The sequence below is a fragment of the Pungitius pungitius genome, chromosome 2, assembly GCF_949316345.1.
Source record: "Pungitius pungitius chromosome 2, fPunPun2.1, whole genome shotgun sequence".
Taxonomy (NCBI): domain Eukaryota; kingdom Metazoa; phylum Chordata; class Actinopteri; order Perciformes; family Gasterosteidae; genus Pungitius; species Pungitius pungitius.
The window spans coordinates 32,921,147-32,944,900 of NC_084901.1; the positions used below are offsets into that span (position 1 = coordinate 32,921,147).

Here is a 23,754-nt window from a genome sequence, read left to right on the forward strand (position 1 = left end):
ACATTATGGCGCTGATCTCTGAAATGTGTGTGGCTGGCACCTTCTTCAGCACCTCGGGGACAACATGGCAAACTCACCGAAATGTAGAAGAGGTAAACTGGCCCGAACGCCTAATAAGCTGGGGAAGTGTGACAGCATGCCCAACACTGGGACCTTACAGTGACACATCACTCTGACCACAGTCAATGAAGCCTATTAACTATTAGCAGTGGAGCATTCCTGTGTTTAGTCTTGGTGTGTAAAGGTGTGTAAAATGATCTGTGTGAGATTTCTAACATCCAGACATCTGTATTTTTCGTGGATTTTCTTTCTTGACTCCAGTTTTGTAAGTTACAAAACCTTCCATTGCAATTTCATTGAAAACGTGACAAGAGAGGCTCAACTGCATTCTTTTAGGAATAACATGAATAGTAAATTCTAAATCTAAAATATCAACAAAACGAAACCATTTTTCTGTCAAGAGTTGGTGTGATAAGGTTTGCACTGTTAAGTCAACATCAATTTTGAATGATACAAGATGCGTTTTTACGGTCCATTTATCGTTCACGACCAAAACCTTGTCCCTGTGGAAAGTTTACTGCATGCAATGCCATTTTGAAAAACTCTGAAAGAGTTTATATTATATTCTTTATTGCTCGTAAAACATGAGTTAACTTTGTACACAGACATAAGACCACAGTGACGACAAGATCGTTGACAGTAAATAAAGACAGGAATGAATAGGTGCACATAAAGAAACAATGGATTAGGCCATGGCAGGCTCACTGAAGGAATGAAACACAGACAAATCCACATAGTTTAGCAAAACAGCTGAACAATGACAACCACAGAAAATGTTTATCAGAATGTTAAAATGTTTGAGAGCTGATGAGCGAACATTGTCATTTTTGTTTATAAAAATAAACATGTTACATGCTTTATACTCAATATATACTCATTAAAATATAGGTTTTGCTATTAGTGTCTATGTTACATTACTACTATAAATAATTACCTTAGAGACTTGTTTTGTCTTGTCCTTTTTACAAAAGAGTGAAGAGTTTGGATAAATCGCAATGTTACAGGTAATAATTTAAAATTGTTTTATTCTCTCAAATATGTTATCTTACTATTTACATTTGTGTAGAATGATACATTTCCATACTGAACACCATTTGCAAAAAATGAACATATTTAATTTTTTGCCTGTTTTTCAACTTTAGAAATGGAAAATGATTTATATAAACAGTATCATTACCTTCAATGGTCAAAGTATCAGCCTCTGAAAGTCTAACATGTAAAGCAAAACATGCAGTATAGTGAAAGAGAGAACACTGGATATGGACAATGACACATCAACAGGGAAGGACTTGGTGTTGAAAGAGAGCTCGTAAACACTGAAACCAAGAAAATGATCACAACAACGCTGACATTGTGACTTTTGTCATTCATTGGAAGTACCACTTAGTGGAAAATTAAAACTGTTATCGTACGGGGAGTTATATTGCAATATTGATGAATAATTAAATAATCGCAGACAAATTAGAAAACAATAATTTAAGGTTAAAAACAAAGAAGTTGGAACTGGCACAAATTTTCAGCAGTACAAAGACATAATTTGGCCAGAGAATATGTGTGGCATTAATAGGACAATATTCTGTTTCTTCTTTCTTTGAGTGTCACAATTGATTTGGTTTTAATGGTACTCTCTTTTAACATTATGTCCAGAACACATGTTAGCCCAAGTCGCTCTGACTGATTTCAAGGAATAACAAGAGGATGAGACACAAAGAAAATTTCAGACAGGAAACAGATGTGTTAGTTTTATTAAAATACATAGAAAACTACTTTGTGTTTTTATATATTTGCTAGATTGCACAATGTATAACAGCACATAGAAAGCAAATTATTATATACTTTATCTGAAAACCTGAATTAAAACAAAAGATCTTTTGAAACCGGTAAGCTGTAGCTTTGATGAGATGAATAATGTAAAACTGGTAATGTGGACTTCAGTGAGGTTTTCCAGCATCAGTGTAAATAAAAACCACACAACTTAACTATTAAAAGATACATTTCAACTTCAGAGCTAATTTCAATTTGTGCAAAATTCTAGTGATACGTTTCCCCCCTTGCAAGTGGACGGCTATATTTAAAACTATAATTCAAGACGAGTGAGTTGCAAGTGAGCCATGGATCAGTGAAGGTGTAAAATACACCGTGCGTTTTTTTCGTACAATGTGGGTATCCCTCTCCTACAGCTGAGTGAGGTAACAACACTCGGTACTGTACAGTGGATAAGACTGTGACTTGTGTCTCTGCTACATTGTCTGCCCATAGCGGGTGTGTTTCAAACCTGCACTGCCATAGTGAGAGAATGGGCCTCTGTCAGTCAATATAGTTTCAAATGTCATAGTCGTCTTTCAGCGGTTTTCATTTTCCAACACTGTCACTTACATTTTGATTCATGTATCACTACGCCAGACATTGACACTATTGCCAACAGAGAGCTCCGTTTTGCATTACAACAGTTAATATTTTTTCAAAAAACGAACACATCACCATCTAACCAGCCAACGCTTTGGACTACGCGGTTTACAGAAGTCGCTACTTGACGAGATCTCTGAAGTGTTTTTGTCCAGAGCGAACATTTATTTGATGATTTATTATAATCTTTATAGTTCTCTTATTTCAATACATTTCAAATATATTTTTTTCTTCACAAAACTTTATATTATTTGCTAAGTAGACACAACCCCAATATACATCACATATAAAATATTATACTAATGACATATGTATATTGTGAATTTTAATATAAGGGGATTAGCCCTGTTTCACCCAGTCTGTTATCGGGTTCTTATTCCATTGTGCATTAGTTTGGTGTATCTCTATATTTCAAAACGAGATCCACGAGGCTACCTCAGGGCCTCTATGAGATGGAACAGCTGCGTTGCAATCTTTACTGAGGATGAGTCATTGCATGTCTTGTAAAAAATGTAAACAATAAACAAATAATGAATTTGGGTAGAGTAGCACAGTACATCCTAGAGGGTTGGGATCACATCCCTGCCAGATGTGTTGTTACTGGGCAGGCAGAGTTTTGATGGGTCGAGTTAGGGAGCTCATGTTATTGGTGTTGGAGGAGACTTGAGGGCTCACTGATTTTGTCGGCAAGCTGCTTGAGTGCCCCATTGATTCTTCTGCTGCACGCAGTAGCAACGTGTAGTTGATAGCTACTTCCTCCACCTTTCGCAACAGCTGCAGCCTTTGGGTTTCCGAACGAACCCCCTTGACCAATTTTATGAAGGTCTGCGTCAGTTCACACAACACTTGGAAGCTGGCTGTGACCACGGCGAGCATACGGGTCGGGCTTTTTTCAACGCTCGCCACTCGTCGACAAGATGCTCTGAATTCCTTAAAGCGCACTGCCAGCTCCTGTTTGTACTCTGCAATCTGTGGGGGCTGAAGGCGAGCCTCGCCCTCAGGTTGCGGGCTGTTAGCGCATTGACGCAGAATGGCCAGCAACTCATTAGCATCCAACTGGGCATTTAGGAAACCGTCTGGCAAGCAGAAACATTTCCCCTGGAGAGCCTGGACCCGTGCAAGGCTCCCCTCCATTGTACCACAGGCTCTCAGGTCAATCTCCTGGGTCTGTGGCTCCTCCTCTTGCTCTTCCTCTTCCTCCTCCTCTTCCTCCCCCTCTTCACCCCCACTGCAATCCTCTGCATCTAGAACCTGGAGCGTTTTGCTCACTACAGGAAAGGTACACGAGTCTAGCTCCATGCCTGGAAGGACCTGAAGGGGTATGGAGTATGAGAGCTCCTCTTTTTCACTGCTTTCATCTGTAGCCTCGCACTTCCTGTAGCAAAAGCAGAACGAGCAGCATTTATCCTTGTCATCGCTGTCTTCACCAGGCAGGGTCAGCAGCACCTCGCTAGTCCCTTCTTTACTTTCACGCAATAGCTCCTCTCCTTGAATGAAAAACACGCCCTTTTTACCCTTCCCCTCTGCTTGGTGAGACTGAGTGTGGACCGGCTCTACTGGGGTGGGGAGCCTCAGCCCTGTGGCCCTGACTCTCTCCATCTCCTTCTCTAGACTCTTGGCTTTAGGTCTCACCTCAGCATACACAGGCATGCTAGTGCTGTTATCCAGCTCCCCAATGCTGTATCGCCTCTGGAGCTTCTTGTGTTGTGGAGATGCCGTGCAATCGGTTTGAGAAGTACAGTTGGGCAAGCAAGAACCTTGCTCTCCCCTAGGCTCTCTGGACTCCAGACTGGTAGAGCGTATGCGTGAGGTCTTGATCTCCAAGGTCTGAGGTCTCCTTGAAGCACCTTGTAAAACCGCCGGAGGGGTTTTAGTGATGGGTCTCTCCCTGCCTCTGTTTTGTGTCTCTGTGGTGGATCCAACCGGTGTGTCAGGTAGTCGCATGCCTCTACACATCCGCTTGCAGTCACAGCTCCGTCGCTGCTCCCTGGATATACCTGGAGCCTTTAGGACAGGGCTGGTGCGGAGCTGGCAGGCACAAGGAGTGCCTGAGGGCACAGGTGAGGATCCCTGGGGCAGAAATTCTCCTTTGGATGACTTGGGTTTTAGCAGCTCCTCTAAAAACTCTAGTTCGTACTGACGGACTTTCTGTAACTGAGCTCTCCGTTCATCTGTTTCTCTCCGCATTCGCGCAGGAAACGTAGCTGAAAGAAGGTTTTTAAAGCTCAAGAAGGGAGCACTGCGCTGTGATTTGCCCTTACCGCTGCATTGTATCGTTGAGTCTCTGGCAGGGAGAGTGGAGACCTTATCTACAGAAGGGCTAAGTGTTGTCAGATCTTCTAAAATAGGTAACGATTTTATAGGGCATTTCTGTGACTCGGGCTGGGATTTGCCCTGAGCACTCTCACTCTTGTTGTCACCTGCCTCTTTTCTCTCTGCTTTTACTGGCAAATGAGGGGAGTACTTGATTTGTATTTGCGGGCTGGGTTTTGCCAAACAAGGATCCGCCCCTACTCTCACTACGTTGTCCTTGCTGTTGGCAAGTTGAAGGCCCTTGGCCCGCAGACGCTCGTCATCTGTAGGAGAGGAGGATTGAAACACGGCCATCTTCTGAACCTGTGGGTCTTTCACTTTTATTTGAGGCCCAGTCTCCTGTTGCACTGGACATGTGCAGAATAGGTCGTCAACTGACAAAAGTTCTGCAGAGCTTGAAGGCTTCATGGTCTCACTAGAGGCAGTCTTGGCATCTTGGCACATATTAGTAGGTGAAATCTTGGCAGAGGCAATTCTGTCCACAGGTTGGAGGATAGGTAAGGCTTTGCTGCTGGGGTTTGCATTAAGAGGCGCTGTTGTCCTCCCCTTTATACCCTCCGAAAGATTTTGTCTCAGGCTCTCCCCAGAAGTGGATAGCTTCTGATCTTTACTGACTTGAGCTGTCAGTGGAACACTAGACACTTTACGTTCATCAGGTGACTTAGAATAGTCATCAGGGGTGTTTGCTTTGGTGGACTCTGGGTTTGCTTTCATCTCCGCTTTCTGTTCCTTCTGGGTCTCTTGATTGCCACCCTGCTCTGTTACAACATTGAGTACTGCAGAGTCTTGACAGGGACTGACTTTAAAGGGAATCGTCTTGCTGAGAATGACTTGTTTGGTTGGACAGCCAGCACGGATCTGACCCACAGAAAAGGCCCCAGTCCCAATGGTCTTTGCAGTGCAGCCAGGGATAGCCAGAGGAAAGTCACGGCGGCAGAGTATACGTTCTTTGTTGATATGATGAGCCAGCAGGTAGGCCTGGTTCTGGTTCTGCTTCATGGCCGACACCATCTCCGAAACATCAGCCAATTCAGAAGAGTTGGTCTCGTGGCCTGAGTCCAATGATGACTCAGGTGTAATTGCAGCTAAGACAATTAGCCCTGTTGATGGAGGTAAACAGGACACTGTTAGGATAGGCAAGACACAATAAATGTTAATAACACAAAAATATGTACATTTGTATTTGTATTTACTCTACTCTAGTCAGTTGTCAAACCATTTCAGTTAAGCGGATTCACCTTAATTACAAGCTTTTGGTGAACCAGTGAGCTTGCCTCACTGCATTTAAAAGAGCGTCTGCTTTTCCTTGCAGAAATACGTATGTGTGCTTAATAAATGTGCCAAGACTAGCAAATGTGTTTGAGACTGACATAGTCATCAGCTAATAATGTTGTTTCTTCCTGATATTTTTTAGCTTTATTGTAATATCATTTTTGTTTTGTCGAATGATCAATTTGTACGCAGACCTCATGTTTCCTTGAACCTTTCACTGTAATTCATGTTTTTTTTAAAATATTGTAGCAGCCATTTAATAAAGCTCTTACAATATTGTCTTGCCATTTCACAAGATATTAAAATGACCTATTTTGCAAAGGTGCTGTGTAATACTGACTGATGTAAAAATGATACATTGGAACACTATTGAAGTGCCATTGATACTGTGTGTGAGATGTTGGCCGTGGCACGACTGAGGCTTTTGACCTGCAGTCTGTGTTGGCTGTTGAGGGTGATGTGGGTAGTCCTCAGAGGCTGCCAAAGCCTCTAGAGCCTGTAAGGTGGACACCAACGCATCATCAAGCTCCTGGGCATGATCTCGGACTGTTCTCGTGGCCACATTATCAATTAGAGTCACAGGCACAGCTTCCTTGGTTTGGGCCTGCTTCCCAGAGGTGACCCCAAGGCTGGCACTGGTTCGGGACTTCCTCCCTCTCTTTGGGTCATCCTCATCTGAACTGTTGTCCCTGAAGCCAGGTGGTGGGGCAGCAATAGCAGCAGGTGGTGGTGGTTGCGGCTTCTCTACACCACCATCTGCCTCGTCCTCCTCTTCATTCCCTGGGGGCGGCAGAGCCATGAGGTCAACAGCGCCTCCATCTCGGGAGGCACAAGCACTGGAGCAGTGTTTCCCCGAGCTCCCACTACTGTTCAAAGCTGTTGTCTGACCCTCTGCCCTGTGCCTGGCTTTGCAGGAGTCACAAAAGTACCGTGAGGCTTTCTGGGATTGACACACTGTTTGGGCTCGGATTCTGAATCCTGCATTCTCCACTGCTGGCATCTCTAAAACCCCAGCTATTTCCTCTGCACTCTGGATCGGGTCTGACTTAGTGCGGGGCCGCCCAGGGGGCTCATGGGAAATACAATTTTCATTGATGTCGAGTTCAGCTTCACCGTGTGTTTGGAGCTCTTGAAATTGCTGTTGTTCCCGAAGGTGGACATGACACAGGCCCAGATGTTGAGGCTCTGCCGGTAAAAGGGCCCTTGAAGACCCTGACTCCCTGTGTGAGCTTTCCCTCTCGTCCCCTCGCCGCCCTCCACTTGGCAAGCTGGTTGCCGCACAACGTGGGTGAGCATGGTGGGAGCTTCTGTAATCTGAGGATAGAATTGTCAGAGCAGTGGAAAGTTTGAGGTGGTAAAAACTAGGGGGGTAGATCCAGATGGAAAAGCAGAAGTGACAGCTGGCAGTCACATGGGGATTATTTGTTATTTCAGAGATGGATGTTGATAGTCGAAGTTTGTTTGAAGTTGGCGGGTTATATTCTGGTGGAATGTGATGGTATGATGATCCTTCTTGTATGTGGACTGCAGCAGATGGCAGAAGATTTTTCCATGTATGATGAGTATATATAATATATATGTGTATATATATATACATGTACACACACATACATACATACATAAAACTAATAACCTGAACAATTCCATCTGTCTTGGGAAAAGAAATTCCAATGAATCAAGCTTGAGATGAGAGGAGAGACAGCAGAGGGCGCCATGGGATGGTAGTTTCGGGATAACCTGGCTACTACGGACAATGATTTCAGCCAATGAAGAAGCAGGTCAATGTCCATGTAGACTGTTTATAAATGAAGATAATTAAATAATGCCAGACATGCAGTTTCTAATATGATGCTGAAAGAAAGACAACTGTACATGGGCAACATGAATGTCATTAACAATAATGTTTTCTTGAGGTAAATGCTTATTTAGAACATGTTTTTTAAAGTCACTACAAGTCAAAAAGTATTCTAACATACCTGCTTTGGTCAGCTGAGACTGACCAGGGGTCCGGAAGTAGATGGTCCGTTTGGGGTCTACAAACAGCTTGTAATAGCCCGAGATGAGGCATGCAAAGTTACTGGCTTCAGGCCATTCCATGAGTAGGACCAGGGGCTGCAAGGGGTGGGAGGGAGGGGAATTAGGAGACTTTTTAGGGGACAGGCAATGAGCATTGCCTGCTCATTTTGTAATGACGTGAATAAAATGTATAAAGATGTCAAACAATTTCAGACTCCATTCAAACTACGTACTCTCCCTGCTATCTAATTATAGTGTGCATCTTCAGTGCTTTTAATACCTTGGCTTCATGGATTGTCACCTCTACACGAGCCACTCCCTGGCTCTCACGGTAGAGCTGGATCTTGACTACCCGACTGAACTCAGACAGAACTGTCGTGAGGTTGTTTTTCAGGTCAATAACATGACTTATACCATGTCGAGGACCCACGAGTAGTGTTGTAGCTGATTGTTTCTCATCCTGTTGAAGAACACAAAACGTTCAAAAGGACTTATCCATTTTTAATACGCTACATTGAAACACCGCAGGATATTTTCTTCAAGAATGCTCTTTTGGCAACAACATGCACATCTTCAAAGACACGTGGAAATTAATTGAAGCAACTAATTAACCCAATGTGAAGCGTTTGCATTCCTGTACACAAAGATTCATGTACATGTATTACCAGTCCAACAGTGTGAAACAGTATGCCACCGAAAGGTGGGAGGTCGTTGAGCACACGCATATACTGCAGCTTTCCTTGGAGAGGAGGGACCTGTCAACAGAAGGATACACAAAAAGTGTTTATCTCTGAGAAAGGGAGCCGCCACCTGCACATCCTACTTCCTCCTGAGGGCACTGTTGAGCCACATATGGATCAGGAGTCTTATGCAACAGTTTCCGCAGAGACAATACAAAGACCTAGTTATGAAACATTAATGTGATTTAAGTTACAATAGTAATCTAGATTATGACAATATAGGAACAAGTATGTATTTTTCCAATGCTTAGAAATCTATTGTAATACCAGTGTACACAAAGTAAGAAAAGTAATTTCCACAAAGAATTGCTTAGATATGTTTTAGATGGAGGATCTAAATGGACCTTGTTGCCTGACGGTGGTGGATGCTGATAGGTCTTTAGCAACTGAGACAGGCTCTTGCACACATTCTTCTCCTTGACTGTTGGAAGCAATGTGGGGGGAAGAAAAGGCTCTAACCCCCATTCTTTTCTGTGATCATGAGCAAAGAGAAAGATGGAAGAGTATACACACAAGAGAAAAACAACAGTGTAGTGGTTAATCAGAGTCGAGAGAAGATTTCTCCAGCGAGGATACAAAGGCTTTTTCTGTCCCACGGGAAGACACAGTGCAAAAGCATGCGTAGCCTTTAACTACCAGCTTGACATGGCCACCACTGAAGTCTATTACAGTGGATCTGTTCTGCTTCTGTGGTTTTGATAATATGAAGCTAATTAAGGTTGAGTTTTCTGAGAATATATGAGCAAATCAAGATGTCATTTCACAAAGCAATGGATTTCTTTGTCTCATAACCGCCGAGAGAAAATGATCCTTGAGTAATTTGAGTTTTTTAATACTATCAGCATTAATAATGAATCATTTAGAAATTATAGAATGAACCAACTTCACCGCAGGACTCACAGATATGACACACAGAGTTATTAACGAGGTAAAATACATCACTGTTAGTATGGAATTTCTAATCAGTTCATTTGAAGGCTAATTTAGTTTGTGGACATACTCAACATGCTTCAGAGAGATCTTCTGATTGGGCCGTGCAGAGGACACAGTGATGTAGATATGGAGCGCAGCCAGTCGTAAAGTGATGTCAGATTTCCAGTCCATCCCAAAGCGCTCCTTGATGACGTCATTGCGACTCTGTTAGGACATTTAAACGTTTCAAACGACAACGTTGAATGGAATCATTCTGTAAGTATTAGCAGTAGTTTATTTGCCAGGGTCAGCATACAAGTGCATGTTGTCTGAAGATTCTAACCATAAAATCATTCAAAGAAGGTAAAGCCTTGGCTCTTCGAGCAGCCACTCCAACGATGTCACACCATTGAATGACATCCTTGCGAGCCGCTTTAGTCTAGTGCCTTACCTGTATATAGAGGTACTCAAAAGCAGCGGGGTCCCTTCTTAGCAGGTCTGCCGGGTCCTTGGGGAAGAAGCAGATGCGGAACAGACACTTCATCCCTTGGAAATATGTTCTGTGCACCACCTGGGGAAATACAATATTATATCATTAGCTACATAACCAAGTATATGTTTTGCATTAGTGTCTCAATTTCATTTCTTTTTGACTCCTAAATTTGCATTCAATGCATTGCCAGTAGGTGGTGCGATGACGTTGATTTAAAATGTGCCTGCCAGTGTCCTTGCGACAGAATAACATAGAAATTTGGAAAGCATCTGAAAAAGCCGAGCCGATCAGAGAAATTGAGCCCTGCAACTGAGTTTAACAAAAATGTTCCCTTTAACCATCCCATTTTCAATGGCTTCTCTACTCAAAATGAGAATGATTTGATAAATTGGCAAGGAGAAGGTTGGTAAAGTAAAGAGCTTGTTGCCAGTAGGTGTCGCTATGACCATATTGTCCATAATGGCCTGCAGATATGTTTAAAAATGGACTCTGAAAATACAGCCTTAACTGACTAACTATTTTCTTATTGAGAGGCTTTTTTTGTATTTCCTACTACAATAAATACATTTCGTGCTTTGTAAAAATATTGCGAGGGGCGCTATCCACCTCACCCACTCACTCTAGACAATTTTAAACTAGTTGTATATACTTAACTGACCAAATAGAACGGCAGTAGTGCCATGTCATACAAAATCCCCGTCTCGTGAACATTTCATAGTTGATTGGGGTTGCTGCCGTTTATCCGGGAAACATATCAACCCATTGAAACAGTTTTAAACCCACAATATATCTTGCACACATTTTCCTGTTTTGGGTTTCTTACATGTGTCAGTGGCTGGTTGTCCTGCAGCAGATGCAACCTCTGGTTCTGATCCAGACCACCTGCCTCCAACACCAAGGTAAAGTGCTCAATGTAGCGCAGTGAGAGGCGGTCCTGCAGGGAGGAGATCACATCCTGTGAAAGAAGAGACATGGAAGGCGTTAAGAGATTGAAATTCAGTACCGGTCAAAAGTTTGGACACATTTTCGCATTCTGTTCAATGAGAAAGTGTGTCCAAACTTTGGACTTGTTCAGTACATTTCTGCAGTTAAGAATACATTCCGTTGCAAATAAATGAATGTAATGTTTGATGTTCAACTTCATGATTGTATAATGCTGTAGATTGTAGCCTCAAACATTGCAGGAAAGGCTCTTTAGTTGACAGACAGTCTAATGGGCTTTCAATGGGGCGTCCTAATCGGGCATCTGATTTAATCTGTGGCATTGTTTTATTGATCTGGATCTTCCTATTATGCTAAAATTCCATTTAATTAGGCTGACAAGAGTAGCTTCCCCATCTCCTCCTCTAAGTGCTGCAATGTTTCTCCTTTTCTCCCCTGGTTTCCTTCCATGAGCAGAGGAGAGATTTGTGAAATCTAATAGTCTGTTAAATGAGTCTGCTCACTGATGTCAGACTCATCTTAGAGGCTGACACAAAGAAATAAACGACCTCCGTCTGATTTAATTAATTTGTTGATTCATAGCTCTAATCAAATCAGAATATAAATTCCCCAAAACAGCTATGGGGAAAAACTAAAAGTTTTTTTTTTCTTTCAGTTATACTTGTAATATATAAACTTCAAAATTAGGATGCTTGACTTGCGTTTTGATTAATTATGATGTTCCTAAATTGCATTGATAATGAATCCACAAGAAACTCCAGTAAAATCCATAGAAATTTCACACATTTATCCCTGAAAAGCCATCAACAGAGAACAATGGTATGCCAACGTTTTGTGTAAAATTATAATCAGCCAAATGTTAAACCTACTGTGAGCACGATTTGTCATGGTCAACTTGGGCAGCCCATCAAGCTGTAAACACAACCACCGCATATTATCGCCTCATTAGGTTGTGACATTTCTTGATGACACCATCATCCATTTGAAGTCACTCCCCAGGTAGTTGTGTTCCAGTCTTTACCAGCCCTGAAAAATGTAGCTCTTTAGCTGCTAAATATCACTCTATCATGATAACTAGTCTCTATCTTTGTCTCTCTGCCATTTGGTGCAGGTCTTTTTTTTGTGTGGAAAATGCCAGTAGAGTGAATACTAGTAGGAAATTTGGAACTCCAATCATCCTCATTGACAGGAACTGCAAAGTGTTATTATTCATATTCTCGCGTTGTCACACATCAAACGTTATTTAGACTAGTACCAATATGAAAATGGATTATACATGCTCTATGTGAAAGACACAATAACGCTATTGTTGAAATGTAGTTGCTTTTCCCATGTCCACAATGGACTTGAACACGCACCCTGACAGTGGTACGGCTATCAAATGTGAAGGACTTAATCTGTCCATTCTCCAGGAACACCTTCAACACATTAGGTATGAGTAGCAGGGAGTCGTCCTTGAGCATCGTCTGAAAGAGAGTGAAGGAGAATAAGGAGGAGGTGAAAAAAAGGAAGAGGCGTTAAGAAACAAACCATGCCTTCTGTGAACGATGGAGAGGTTCTAGACGTTCTCAAATTCCACCCCATGCATTGCATCAGGATCAAAAGAACAGCCGATGAAGTTTCTCCGGTCCACCCATTCAATATGCATGCAATGCAAAGTAAATTAGATGGTGGGATTTAAGGCATTCGTTTCGTGAGGAGAGGAACAAGAGGAGCAGCGTGATTCAAGGTTACTCCAAGCATACGTTTGAAGAAAAGTTCCAATATGCAGTTCAGTTCATTATTGCTAGGATGAGATGCGACCGGCACTCGCTCCTTTTTTCTATCTCGCTGAGGGCTTTTTAGGAAAGTGACTCGGTTCCCATCAAGTACTTCCCCAAAACCCCAGTTGTGATCAGAAGGAAGGGGTGTATCTAAATGTGATAAGATAGATCTAAGGGGTTGGACTTTAAGGATACAAAACAATGATGCAATTGAGAGGAATTTCCTCCTTCTGCTTCTTCATGAATTGTTAATGAATGTACAGTTTGGACTCCCTGGTCGATCTGGCAACTTGAAACAAGTAGCAGCCAAGGGAGGAGCTTAACCAAGGGTCATGAGCTAAAACACACCATCAGTCACGGAGGTCAATTGATTGATTGGTGTTTGTACAAAAAGGCTCGTGTGGCAGTGAGATAACAAAAAGTCCATGACTTCAAACCCCATTCAGGCATCATGTCCCAAGTCATGAACCGCTTGTTTTTGGCTCACCGGCGTGCACCCTGGACAAACAACCATGCACGCTCACATCCACACACCCACGGGCAATTTAGGGTCCCTAATTAACCTAATCGCCGGGTCGGGGGTACCCGCGGAGAACCCGCCGAGACAACATGCAGACTTCACACCGTTATTGCTGTGAGGCGACATTGCTAACCACCTCACCACTGTGCCCCATCTAAGGGTGGCATTTTTTTTTAAACAGTGGGCAAGACATTACTCATGAATCTAAAAGGATTTGTATATGCTGCAACAATATATGCCAGCATTTAGTTGAAATGGAGAGCTGTGTCCACAACAGATGCCCCGCAGTCTGTTTTAGGAGAACTTGAGTACGCAGAGGGCTCAACAAGCTGTTGTTCTCTGGAACCAACTAAAGCCTGAGTTACAAGTAAACAGCGTTTTCTCCAGGCTGCAGAATAAAAAGCGACGGGGGAAACAGTGAAGGTCTATAACTCTCCACAAAAAGCTCTATCACTGCCCAGTGCCGGCCGCTATCTGTATTCTTATTAGTAAAGGGGAGGCCATCTGTCACAAGCAGGGAAACTGTTGGGAGAGGCGTACAATAGCTCAATGCCACAACCTCATTTCCTTGGTTTTCCTAAACACCAAGCTAGATGGCCAAAAGTGATCAGGTACAATAGCACCTCCTGGTTAGAAACCTCTTGCCAGGCACTGGGGAATGATGGCTGATCTTTCTCTTTCTCTCAACTTAGTTCAGGTAAATAGAAAATGGACTGAAAGAAAACCATTGCCCTCCTTCTGATTCCTTATTGATTTTCCATTTCATTTCATCTTCATGCTCCCACATTATTTACAGTGTAACCTCCTCCCTAAAAAAAAATAAGAGCATCCGTTTTGCGGAAATTAAAATTACAATTGCTTCTGACTTCCCAAGCCTTGATTTGTGTACCGTCTTTTATTCGCATACATATACCACAGAGCAGGCCTTGGTTGAACAATGTAAAAAAGGTATCTGTTCCCTACACATTTGATTTAATCCGGTAAGAAACTTAAACATAAGCGCTGCAATAGGCAACCAGTACATTTGCAGACAAATAATCCTAAGTGTTTTTTATTCATTTGGAGTGCCTTTTAAAAGATGTTGAGGTTGAAAATTAAAGTCAGCTCTAAAAGTAATTCATTCTGGCCAAACAGCTGGAATAAAGGCTTTGTGAATGCAACGGTCTCTTCACGTCACAGAGAGACACGAGTTGAACTTACTGAGTCTGGGTCGCTGATGGACACTTGCTCTGAAAAGCGCACTTTAGGCGGGTTGGTTCGCAGGCGGGCCTTTTTGGCTGCACTTATGAAGGCAGACTTGGGTGACTGAGGATAAGGAGAGAGCGAGAGAGCGAGAGAGAGAGAGAGAGAGAGAGAGAGAGAGAGAGGGAGAGAGAGAGAGAGAGAAACACGCAAATGAAAGAAAAGCCTCTGTGACTGAAGGTGCTAAACAGAGGTGTGATGGCGAGTTGGCTAATGCTAATGCGACAACTGCAAACCTGCTTCTAATATAAAACTGCTAGAAGTTTCAATATTTTTTAAATCATTGTGCTTTATTGTTGCACAATAAATATCTTAGAGCCAACACATTTGCCAATTCCTGTGGGACTGCTTCTCTAAGGTCCAATGAATAATAAAAGCATCAGTATGTTATACTACTTAGTTAGTAGGCTAAATGTTAATGCGATATTTCTGTTTGCTATTTATGGATGGATATGTGCCTGCATTAAGTTGTTTTTATAGTTGTTTATCAGAAAAAGAAGTACCTCTAGTTGAAAGCATGGCCTTTTAGACTAATGTATTTTTACACTGCATTAGTGCCGAGTTCTGCGTTACCTGATGGGGCTGCAGCACAGTGAGAAGTATTGTGTCTTTGCAGCGTCTATGGAAAGAACACAGAGAGTGGAGTGGTATTAGATAACGCAGCAGACCTCATGGTATTTGAAGAGCTTCTCCGCTTCAGCTCCTCCATATCAACGCTGTGCTTCGGCTTCAGGGCCGTCTCATCCACATGTTTGTGATGTGTGAATAAGATACAGTTTGTTCCTTTTGATGCAGCCTCTTCACCCACGTCCACTTTACTTAAACTTGCCCAGTTATGCTGGCCCCTGGCCCGCAGCCTCCCTCCCTCCCTCCCTCCTGGGACAGTAAAGGATGTTACCTTACAAGGTCTATGACTCTCTCTCGTGGCGCGTCGCTCACCGTCTCCTCGTTAATGGCCAAGATCTGGTCTCCGGGAAGAAGCTTGCCAAAAGAGGGGCCGTCTGCAGATAATTATGGACACATAGCCAGCATGCAACCTTCATGAACATACAGTACAAACGGAATATTTGAATTGAAGTCTTAATCTCGCACACACACACACACACACACACACACACACGCACACTAACCAGGAGAGACGGAGCGTACAATGACAGGCCTTTGACTGCCTGCAATGAAGCCGAAGCCTTGAGTCGGGTGGCGCTGGATGGTGACCTGTCGTGCTGAGGCAGGACTTAGGGTACCACTGTCCTTACCATCCTGGCTCTCCTCTAACATTGCAGAGCTAAAGAGTACACACACATTTATAAGTAATGAGAAAATCAATCGACGGAGCCCTTTTTAGTATGAGCAATATAAGAAGATAAAACTGCATGTATCCTACCGGACATTTTTGTGAAAATTGAATGTCACGTGTAGCGCAGCGTACCTGTCACATGCGTTCGTGTGTCCATCCTGGACCTTTGCCATCCCCTGAGAGGAGGGAGCAGCATGGGACAGGGTCGCACTGCAAAGGCCGCTATCTGTTTCGCAATCATTCACCTGCACAATAAACGGGAGGAGAAAATCTCAAAAACACTGTTACCCATTGAGGTATATTTTTGTGTTGACACCACAATACTTTGGAACGCTCAAACACCACAATCTTTTACATTGTCCAACATCAACTGGATGATTTTCGCTCTTCATGAGCTCCTGCCTTGCAGCGAATATGCACAAGATGGAATTAAAAATGTAGGTAATGTTTTTGCTAAAATCATCTGACATTTGAAGGCCACCATTGTGAAAAGCTGCAATTACCAAGGACCTACAACACTCAGACATAGAGTATTTAAAACATTGCGATCTTTGAAACCACTCCAACCTCTCCCAGTGTGGACTGAGCTTCTGCTGTGAACCACACATGCTCTTTTACAGATGCCTGAGTGGGAGGCAGTGAGAGCAAGATTACTAAAAGACTGTGTGTGAGTGTGTATGTGAACCGTGGGTTTTGATTTGTTGCAGAAGGATCGATGGAAATGATTGTGTGATGCAAAGGGAGCCAGAGATTTGTGCTCAGATTTGTGATATGGGACTCTGATTGTCACCGACTAAGGACAAGACAACGATTGTGAAGTTAACGGTGCAGATGGGCTTCGGCACATACACGTACAAAGAGCCCAACAGTAGTGTTGATTATTATGCAGGGATACACTGTGGAGAGCAAATATATTCCTGAGTGCCACAGGCAGAGAACAAACGGCCAGTAACAGCAGCCTGAGTCACATTAGTCAATAGTTCGGATTCGTATTCTTGTCACTTGCTGTTTCTGATAACAGTGGCTTCTGGGGGAGCTTGGCTCATTTGCAATTTCAGCGATGCATTACTGATCTCTACCTTATATCATGGTACGAGATGAGGTTTGATGCATCCCAGATTGGCTTTATCCATGAAAAAAAAAAATTGATTGCATTACGTTTGTTTTGAATTATGCTAATCACCCAAAAAGATTGCATTTGAATATGATGTTCTGTATTCACATTCAGCTGACAAAAATATCATCTGCCTGCATCAAAGAGACACAGCGTTGACACACGATGACTTGACTTAGTTCTCACATGCACAGCACTCTGCATTTATTTGGTTTTTTTCTGTCCCACTAATGTCTTTGTCTTTCCGCCATCTGTCTCCCTCTCCAGTTGCTTGAAGGACACCGGTTATGTTGGATCTTCAAGCAGCTGCCAGACAGGCCCCTCATCAGGTGTGTGTGTGTGTGTGTGTGTGTGTGTGTGTGTGTGTGTCATTAGAAATGTCAGCATCTCATCAGCACCTCTTCTCCAGTGCAGGGTTGCTTAAATCTGACCTCATCAAGGAGACTTTCCCTTTATATCCTTGTCATGAATAGCGTGCATGTAAACCTTGTCTGTTATTCACCAAGCCTTATTTTGTATTATGAGGAGCATTGGATATTTTTGTACATATCAAGCTTAAACAGGGACACTGACAATACGCTGGAAATGAAGTACCACCATCATGATTGTTACACAAGCATACAAAACTCTGATGGAAAAAGTAACGGATGAATATGTCCTCCTCTGTGTTTTTCTACTGTGGCTTTGTAAACGACGCACAGAGTTTACAGGTTTTCTTCAATTAATTTAGAGATGAGTTTTAGCATTCAAAAAGGTAGCCGGGGGTACACGGAGCTTACATGTCTGCAAAGATCAACAGGCATTCAGCAGAGGGGCAGACCTTTTACTGAGAGAGGACACTGAGGAATTCTGTCAAGAAATGATCCCTAAAGGCCTGCCCGTTGCTATGGATACGGCTCTCGGTAGCTTGTTTAAGCTCGGGTGGATGGAGGGATAGTGGGTGGATGAGAATAGTGATGTGGCCGCTACAAGAGAGACCGAGGACTATCCAGACGCTCTTCGATCACCCTGCGGCCACTGTGGCCAAATGCCAACATTTCCAGAGGTCAGGTTATCACATACCTGCTCTGTTCCAGTGTGCCAGGCTGAAGCAGCAGCTCACCAGGCCTCAGGATCCGGTACAATAACCTTTTACACTGTATCCTCGCAGGCCCGCGTTCTAGCAGGGCTTAGTTTGTAACGCTTTTTATACAGCGGTCATGCCGAATAGTTTCAGTTTTTGTCACAACCGGGGGGGGTAGGAGCAGGACTCAATCGCAAATTTCGGGCACAATAATACTTTATTTGCCAAAAAATGTAAATGCCCGTGGACAAAACGCAGATCAGGAATCCACGGAACCCACATAAAACAACATTCCGTGACTCTACAGGTGACAAGAGCCACACATTGCTTAAATACACTGGGAAGGTGCAGGTGATTGGTGGAGACAATCAGGGACACGGTAGACAATCACTGGGGGAGACGCGACACGGCCGGGCAGGAAGTGAAGCTAAACCAGGGACACAAGAGGCAGGACACCACAAAATAACACAGCAGAGCAACCCAAACCGTAACGGCTTCAGTGCGATCAGGTGTTTGGAAATGAGAGAACGAGGTTCATCAGGTGTTAAATTGCTCAATCAACCGACCAGTAAACAACTACCGAGAGGTTTATTGGGTTCTTCTGCATTGCATGCAATCCAAGAAAGAATCTTTATAAATATTAGCGTCATGATATACTCAGGATTGGTTGATGCAACTTTCAGGTCACGCTGGAGGCTGCAGTTTGTGTTAAAGTTTATAGAGTTTTTACTAAATACGTTTTTATTGGTGGTCATTGGGTGTATTATTTCTGGCCGACTTTTGGTTTGGTCCATAGTGGCTGAAGTGTCTAAAGGGTCTAGAAGAATTGGAGTTGAAACCAAGATTAATCACAATAGGGCTTCGCCCGACTTTCAGTCGGCTCAGGCCCTAATTATGGCTCAAAAATTACGTATTCAAACATATTTTACACTTTTCTATGGAATTGAATTGCATTTTTGTGAAGAGTTTGTACCTCAAGGAGCAAAGATGAACGACATCTTAGCCATCGTGAATACAAATAATAAAGCGCCAGAGCCGTAGTCTTGTTCAGAATAATGTGACACACCACTAACAACCCCAATGGAGGGTAAATAAGTTGTCTCTTCAGTAGCTGCACTATTTATGTTATTCATGTGAATGGCACTTCAATTGTTTTGGTAAATCAGACCAAATGATTGGGGAGTTGGGCAGCCAATATTGCAAATTAATTAATCTAAAAATAATAATAGTATAAATGTGTCCAAAGTAAACTGAAATATTCTGAGTGACCTAAGTAACACAATGCTAACAGGTTTTGGGCTTTTGGCAAGCGAAATGAATCCAGATTTAAATAAAATGGATACTGAGCTCGTCCCCAGTGATAGGGACAATTGAGATAATAGATTAATGTAAGTTTGACCCGTCTTCTTTTTCAGAACTACTGTAAGACAAATGTATATTGTATAGACTATTTAATAAAAGGCCTTTGTAAACTTGTCGACAGGCATATTCATATAGAAGATCGTTAGCATTGATTCAACAACATTGATCTATTCACTTGGGATTAATAAATACAACATTATTTCTGCCTGTGTAAGATTATTGAAACAAAATCAGTTTAGCTGAATCCCAATTGCAGGGCCTTTTTTATTAGACTTCTTAATTATGGTTTGATAGGACTTAAAGAGCCCATTCGCCATCAATGATCTGGTTACTTACCCTGTTGATGCTTGGAGAATTTTAGCTTATTTTACCGTTGCACTAATTGTCAAAGCTGTCTCATGTACTGCGTCAGTTTAACGCCTGATACATAAATTGTCCTTTGAATCAGAGATGGAATCAACTGCTGAAACTTGGGAGTTGTGCAGCACTAATTGGACTTTGGAAAGTCATAAGTGACTGCATTTTATTGGATCATAGCTTTGAGAAGCTAGAGAATAGGCTATCTCAGTGATTATTTTGGACAAACAGATGAACCGACTGATCTTATGTCCTTTAGCTGGCTAATTAACGTCTTGAACATAAGAGTGAGTTGGCAATAGCCCTGGCATTTTGCTGCTGTATTTTGTATACCACTCAGTTTGTCAGTTACCATAGTGTTACCGTGTTAGAAACTGTCCAAGTGGAAATTGTCAACAGGCTCGTCTGTTTGAGTAGCTGAAAGCAAAGAAGTAGTGGGCTTAGCTTTCATTAGTAACTGTTACGGTTCATTGTTTCTGAAATAAGAGGCCTGACTGCTTTGTTCACAGCAAACAGAAAATATTGAGCCAAGGTTTAACTGCACTATAGCTGAGTCCTTGTTTACCTGAAATGTGCACTTTATAATTTTGTTTTGGGCCGCCCTATTTGGGAATGTTGTTTTTCAGTTAAATGAAACATTTGCATAAAGCAAGCCAATCCACTTTCCATGTTGATAAAAGCATTTAATTAAAAAAACAAATTAGGAAAAAGATAAATGAAAGCCCTTAGAATTTGCGATTAATTGTGATTAATTTCCAGTTAACTATCCAGCGCACGCTCACAACGAGGAATCGCAGGTGAGACGTGCACGTGGCATTGTCTCAATCCTGGGATTGTGACGGGGACGTCATGATGCTTATGGCAGTTTTGAAGTTTGTCCCTCTCTGTGATCGAGTTTGACACCACAGCTCCAGCCTTCCGCACACTCAGGTCGCTCTCTAGCAGAGGAAGCCGCTTTGGAGCGCGAGCCGAAACCCAAATCCTGTGAAGGCGGAACTGAGAAACTGAGATTTCTGGAGGAAGGTGCATCAAAATAAAATAGATATTTTATCTCCGACTTATTTGCGAAACCACCGCGCCCCTACACACACATACGATCACAGACCCAGCACACAACACCACTGATGCCATTGATGTTCACACCCCATTGTATGCTTTGTTAATTTCTGCGATATAGCTCATTCTACTTCTACCCTCTGGTTACAGTTTATTTATTGTGTGTTCTGCCTTTGCTGACATTTGTTCCTTAAGGCTCTGAACGTATAACCATTTGATACTAGCCCAGAGTTAAGCACATTCACCAAGCCAACTGCTTTTTAGTGCTACAATTTTTTCCATCTTTTTCCTCCAGTCCGCCCCTGAATCAAGCAACATACATGTATATTTGGTATGTATTTACCTCCTGATTGAGACAAATAAATTAAATAAATACACATAATTACATTAATCAAGCTAAAAGCTATTGAATAGCTGATGCCTATCAGTGAGTTACAAATTCACTTTCTTGCAGAGGAGGGTGATTGAAAACTGCAGTATAAGCATCTTCTTAATGCTTTAAGACATTAATAACCCTTGTGACAATAACAAACATTAGCCAAAGCTTATAATATTTTGAATCACAAACACGAGAAAAGATAATGGTGGATGAATATGTTGGATCTTTTATTCACGATTATTGCTACATCTAAGTCCACATATGTATACAGTGATGTTGCACAATGCAAACTTCCTACTCATTCAACTGAGCAATCCGTCAGCCTAGAGCACACGCTGCCATCATTTCGTATCAAATAGAGCAAATCCTAGAATCTGCAAATGAAAGAGACGACACGATGATCTCCCCAGCGTGTCGGGGAAGCAGCAAACTTCAAAGTCATTCTGGTTGCATGGTCATCACCGTACTTTAATCTGTTCTCAACTGCTTTGATAACATGTAGGCACTTGTGATGTTAATTGAAAGGATTTGTGACTCGCGGTGACAGACAGGCGTTTTCACTGATGGAGCCAATCAAACAAAGCTGCCGGCAAACAGCCTGATCCCTTCGGTCTCTGAAGGCCGTCCTGGCCAGTTCTACAGAAATCACGCAGGACCAGTTCATACTGTGCAGAATGTGAAAGCTGATACATGTCAGTCCTTGCAGATCAAATCCTCATCATGTACCCTAAAGAATTGACAGAATTGGAACATTTAAACATGTAGAGCTTTGGAAGCAATTCACATTAATGGATCTTTTGCAAACACTTCCTCTTTTGCAGTTCACATACCCTACCCCACCCATGCATTCACACGGATACGCCTTATAATTCAATGTGACCATCACTCTTGCCTCTCATCCCTCTTTGATCTATCTAGTATCCCCAATTTCTTCTCTCCCTTGCAGGTAGAATGTCCAGCCAACCCCTCTTATCCTTGCTACCAGGTGAACAATAACCATCTCCGATGGGCCTATATTGACACGGTGGCTTCCGGTTCTGTCCCAAAATGCGCGCTGCTGCGGCAGCCAGCACTCGGTCCGTCGCTGGCTGTGTTCAGCTGCCGGCCTGCCTGCCATCTTTCCCTGTCTTTACACAATTAACTTCCCTGTTAGGGCCAGGTGGCATCCATTTAGCGAGCGCTTGTGACTTGTTTCTCACATTAACTTTGGGAGCTCGTTGCCCACCTGTACTGTTTCACTTTTCTCTGGCTGTTTATCTCCCTGTTCCCCTCTTCTCTCTGTCACTGTCGGCCCTGATCCGTCTCTCGCCACCTGGTCCGTCTCCTCTAAGAGCCAAAGCTGACTGCCTATTTGAAAATGGATTGTGGCTTTGGGTAAGAGCAACAGCTTGAGTGGTGATTGATTTAGGAAGGCGAGAGAGAGAACATCAGCTCTTCGGGGTGTAATTTATATGGAAAATATTCACTGCTGCCGACTGAGTGGTTGAGCTCTTTACTTTTCTTCTCTCGTTAAACAATCATTCACTTTCTATATTTTCAAGGTCCAGCGCTGGGCCTAAAACCAAGTTCAAAGTTGGATTATTTATCCATGGAAAAAGCTTCACAAAAATACGTGTTTACGGAACCATTGGCGTGTTTGCATGGCCATGCCTTCTACCGTATCTGCTGTATAGTTGTGAATATGTTGGTGTCACTATCAAATGTCTACAGCATTTGTTGTGGGGTAAGAATTGTGTTGGTCGGGAGGTCAGTGGTCAAAAGATGGAGATTGTCCATAGTATTTTCAGCTCTTTTAAAGTGTCATGGGGCAGGAAAGTCTACAACTGATCTTGGTCAGAGGTTGGATACCAAGAGGTGTGGCTAATTTATGGAATAATAAGCTTGTCTCATTGATAAATGTGGTCAGGCCTGCTGTTAACCGATGCAATGCAATAGAGTTTACTCACAATGATAAAGAATTCATAGTTTAAAGGTAATACTTGCCCTTGGGGACATGAATGCGCGTATCTCAGACAACTGCCCATTATTTGTACATCATGGCCACATCATGGCTCAGTTCTGTAAAGATAATCATTGGATTATTGCTTTTTCCTGCATACAGCTATACATACATCAGTGAGGCCTGGCACACTATGTCATGGCTGGACCTTTGCATTAGTACAGCTGATGCACATGAAAATATTGCCGAGTTATGGCAACAACATTATATACTTACATAATGTGGAGGATGTTGAGAGTAATGTGTAATGTGTGTTATGTAACACAAGGTGTACCAAGCCATAAATAAGCTGGCTGGTGGCAGAGCAAGTGGTCTAGACCATATTACCGCTGAACACCTTAAATATCGAGTACGGCTCCTCTTCTTGACTCATGCTTGGTTGTCAGACTCAATGCTGTCTGTTCTGCCATTTAAAAGAGAGCTAACGGACCCATTGCTTTGGCAGAGT

General features: G+C 42.7%; 1 protein-coding gene across 7 annotated transcripts in view; it reads right to left on the reverse strand.

Moving 5' to 3' along the window:
- Nucleotides 1-1,788: 1,788 nt before the first annotated feature.
- The window catches only part of frmpd3 (FERM and PDZ domain containing 3), a 59,996-nt gene continuing 38,030 nt past the window's right edge, over nucleotides 1,789-23,754 (reverse strand). For 2 of the 7 annotated variants that reach the window (XM_037460962.2, XM_037460961.2), the window contains 15 exons: nucleotides 16,109-16,221; nucleotides 15,810-15,964; nucleotides 15,578-15,680; nucleotides 15,253-15,298; nucleotides 14,638-14,742; nucleotides 12,513-12,620; nucleotides 11,036-11,167; nucleotides 10,171-10,290; nucleotides 9,808-9,944; nucleotides 9,152-9,278; nucleotides 8,733-8,822; nucleotides 8,348-8,527; nucleotides 8,028-8,196; nucleotides 6,481-7,365; nucleotides 1,789-5,879 (listed from right to left, as the gene is read on the reverse strand). In XM_037460962.2, coding sequence (XP_037316859.2) covers nucleotides 3,064-5,879; nucleotides 6,481-7,365; nucleotides 8,028-8,196; nucleotides 8,348-8,527; nucleotides 8,733-8,822; nucleotides 9,152-9,278; nucleotides 9,808-9,944; nucleotides 10,171-10,290; nucleotides 11,036-11,167; nucleotides 12,513-12,620; nucleotides 14,638-14,742; nucleotides 15,253-15,298; nucleotides 15,578-15,680; nucleotides 15,810-15,964; nucleotides 16,109-16,149 — 5,214 coding nt within the window. In that variant the 5' untranslated portion in view covers nucleotides 16,150-16,221 and the 3' untranslated portion in view covers nucleotides 1,789-3,063. Of the gene's footprint in view, nucleotides 5,880-6,480; nucleotides 7,366-8,027; nucleotides 8,197-8,347; nucleotides 8,528-8,732; nucleotides 8,823-9,151; nucleotides 9,279-9,807; nucleotides 9,945-10,170; nucleotides 10,291-11,035; nucleotides 11,168-12,512; nucleotides 12,621-14,637; nucleotides 14,743-15,252; nucleotides 15,299-15,577; nucleotides 15,681-15,809; nucleotides 15,965-16,108; nucleotides 16,222-23,754 lie in introns of those variants that run through there. The other 5 variants (XM_037460966.2, XM_037460963.2, XM_037460967.2 and 2 more) reach the window with 5 other exon arrangements.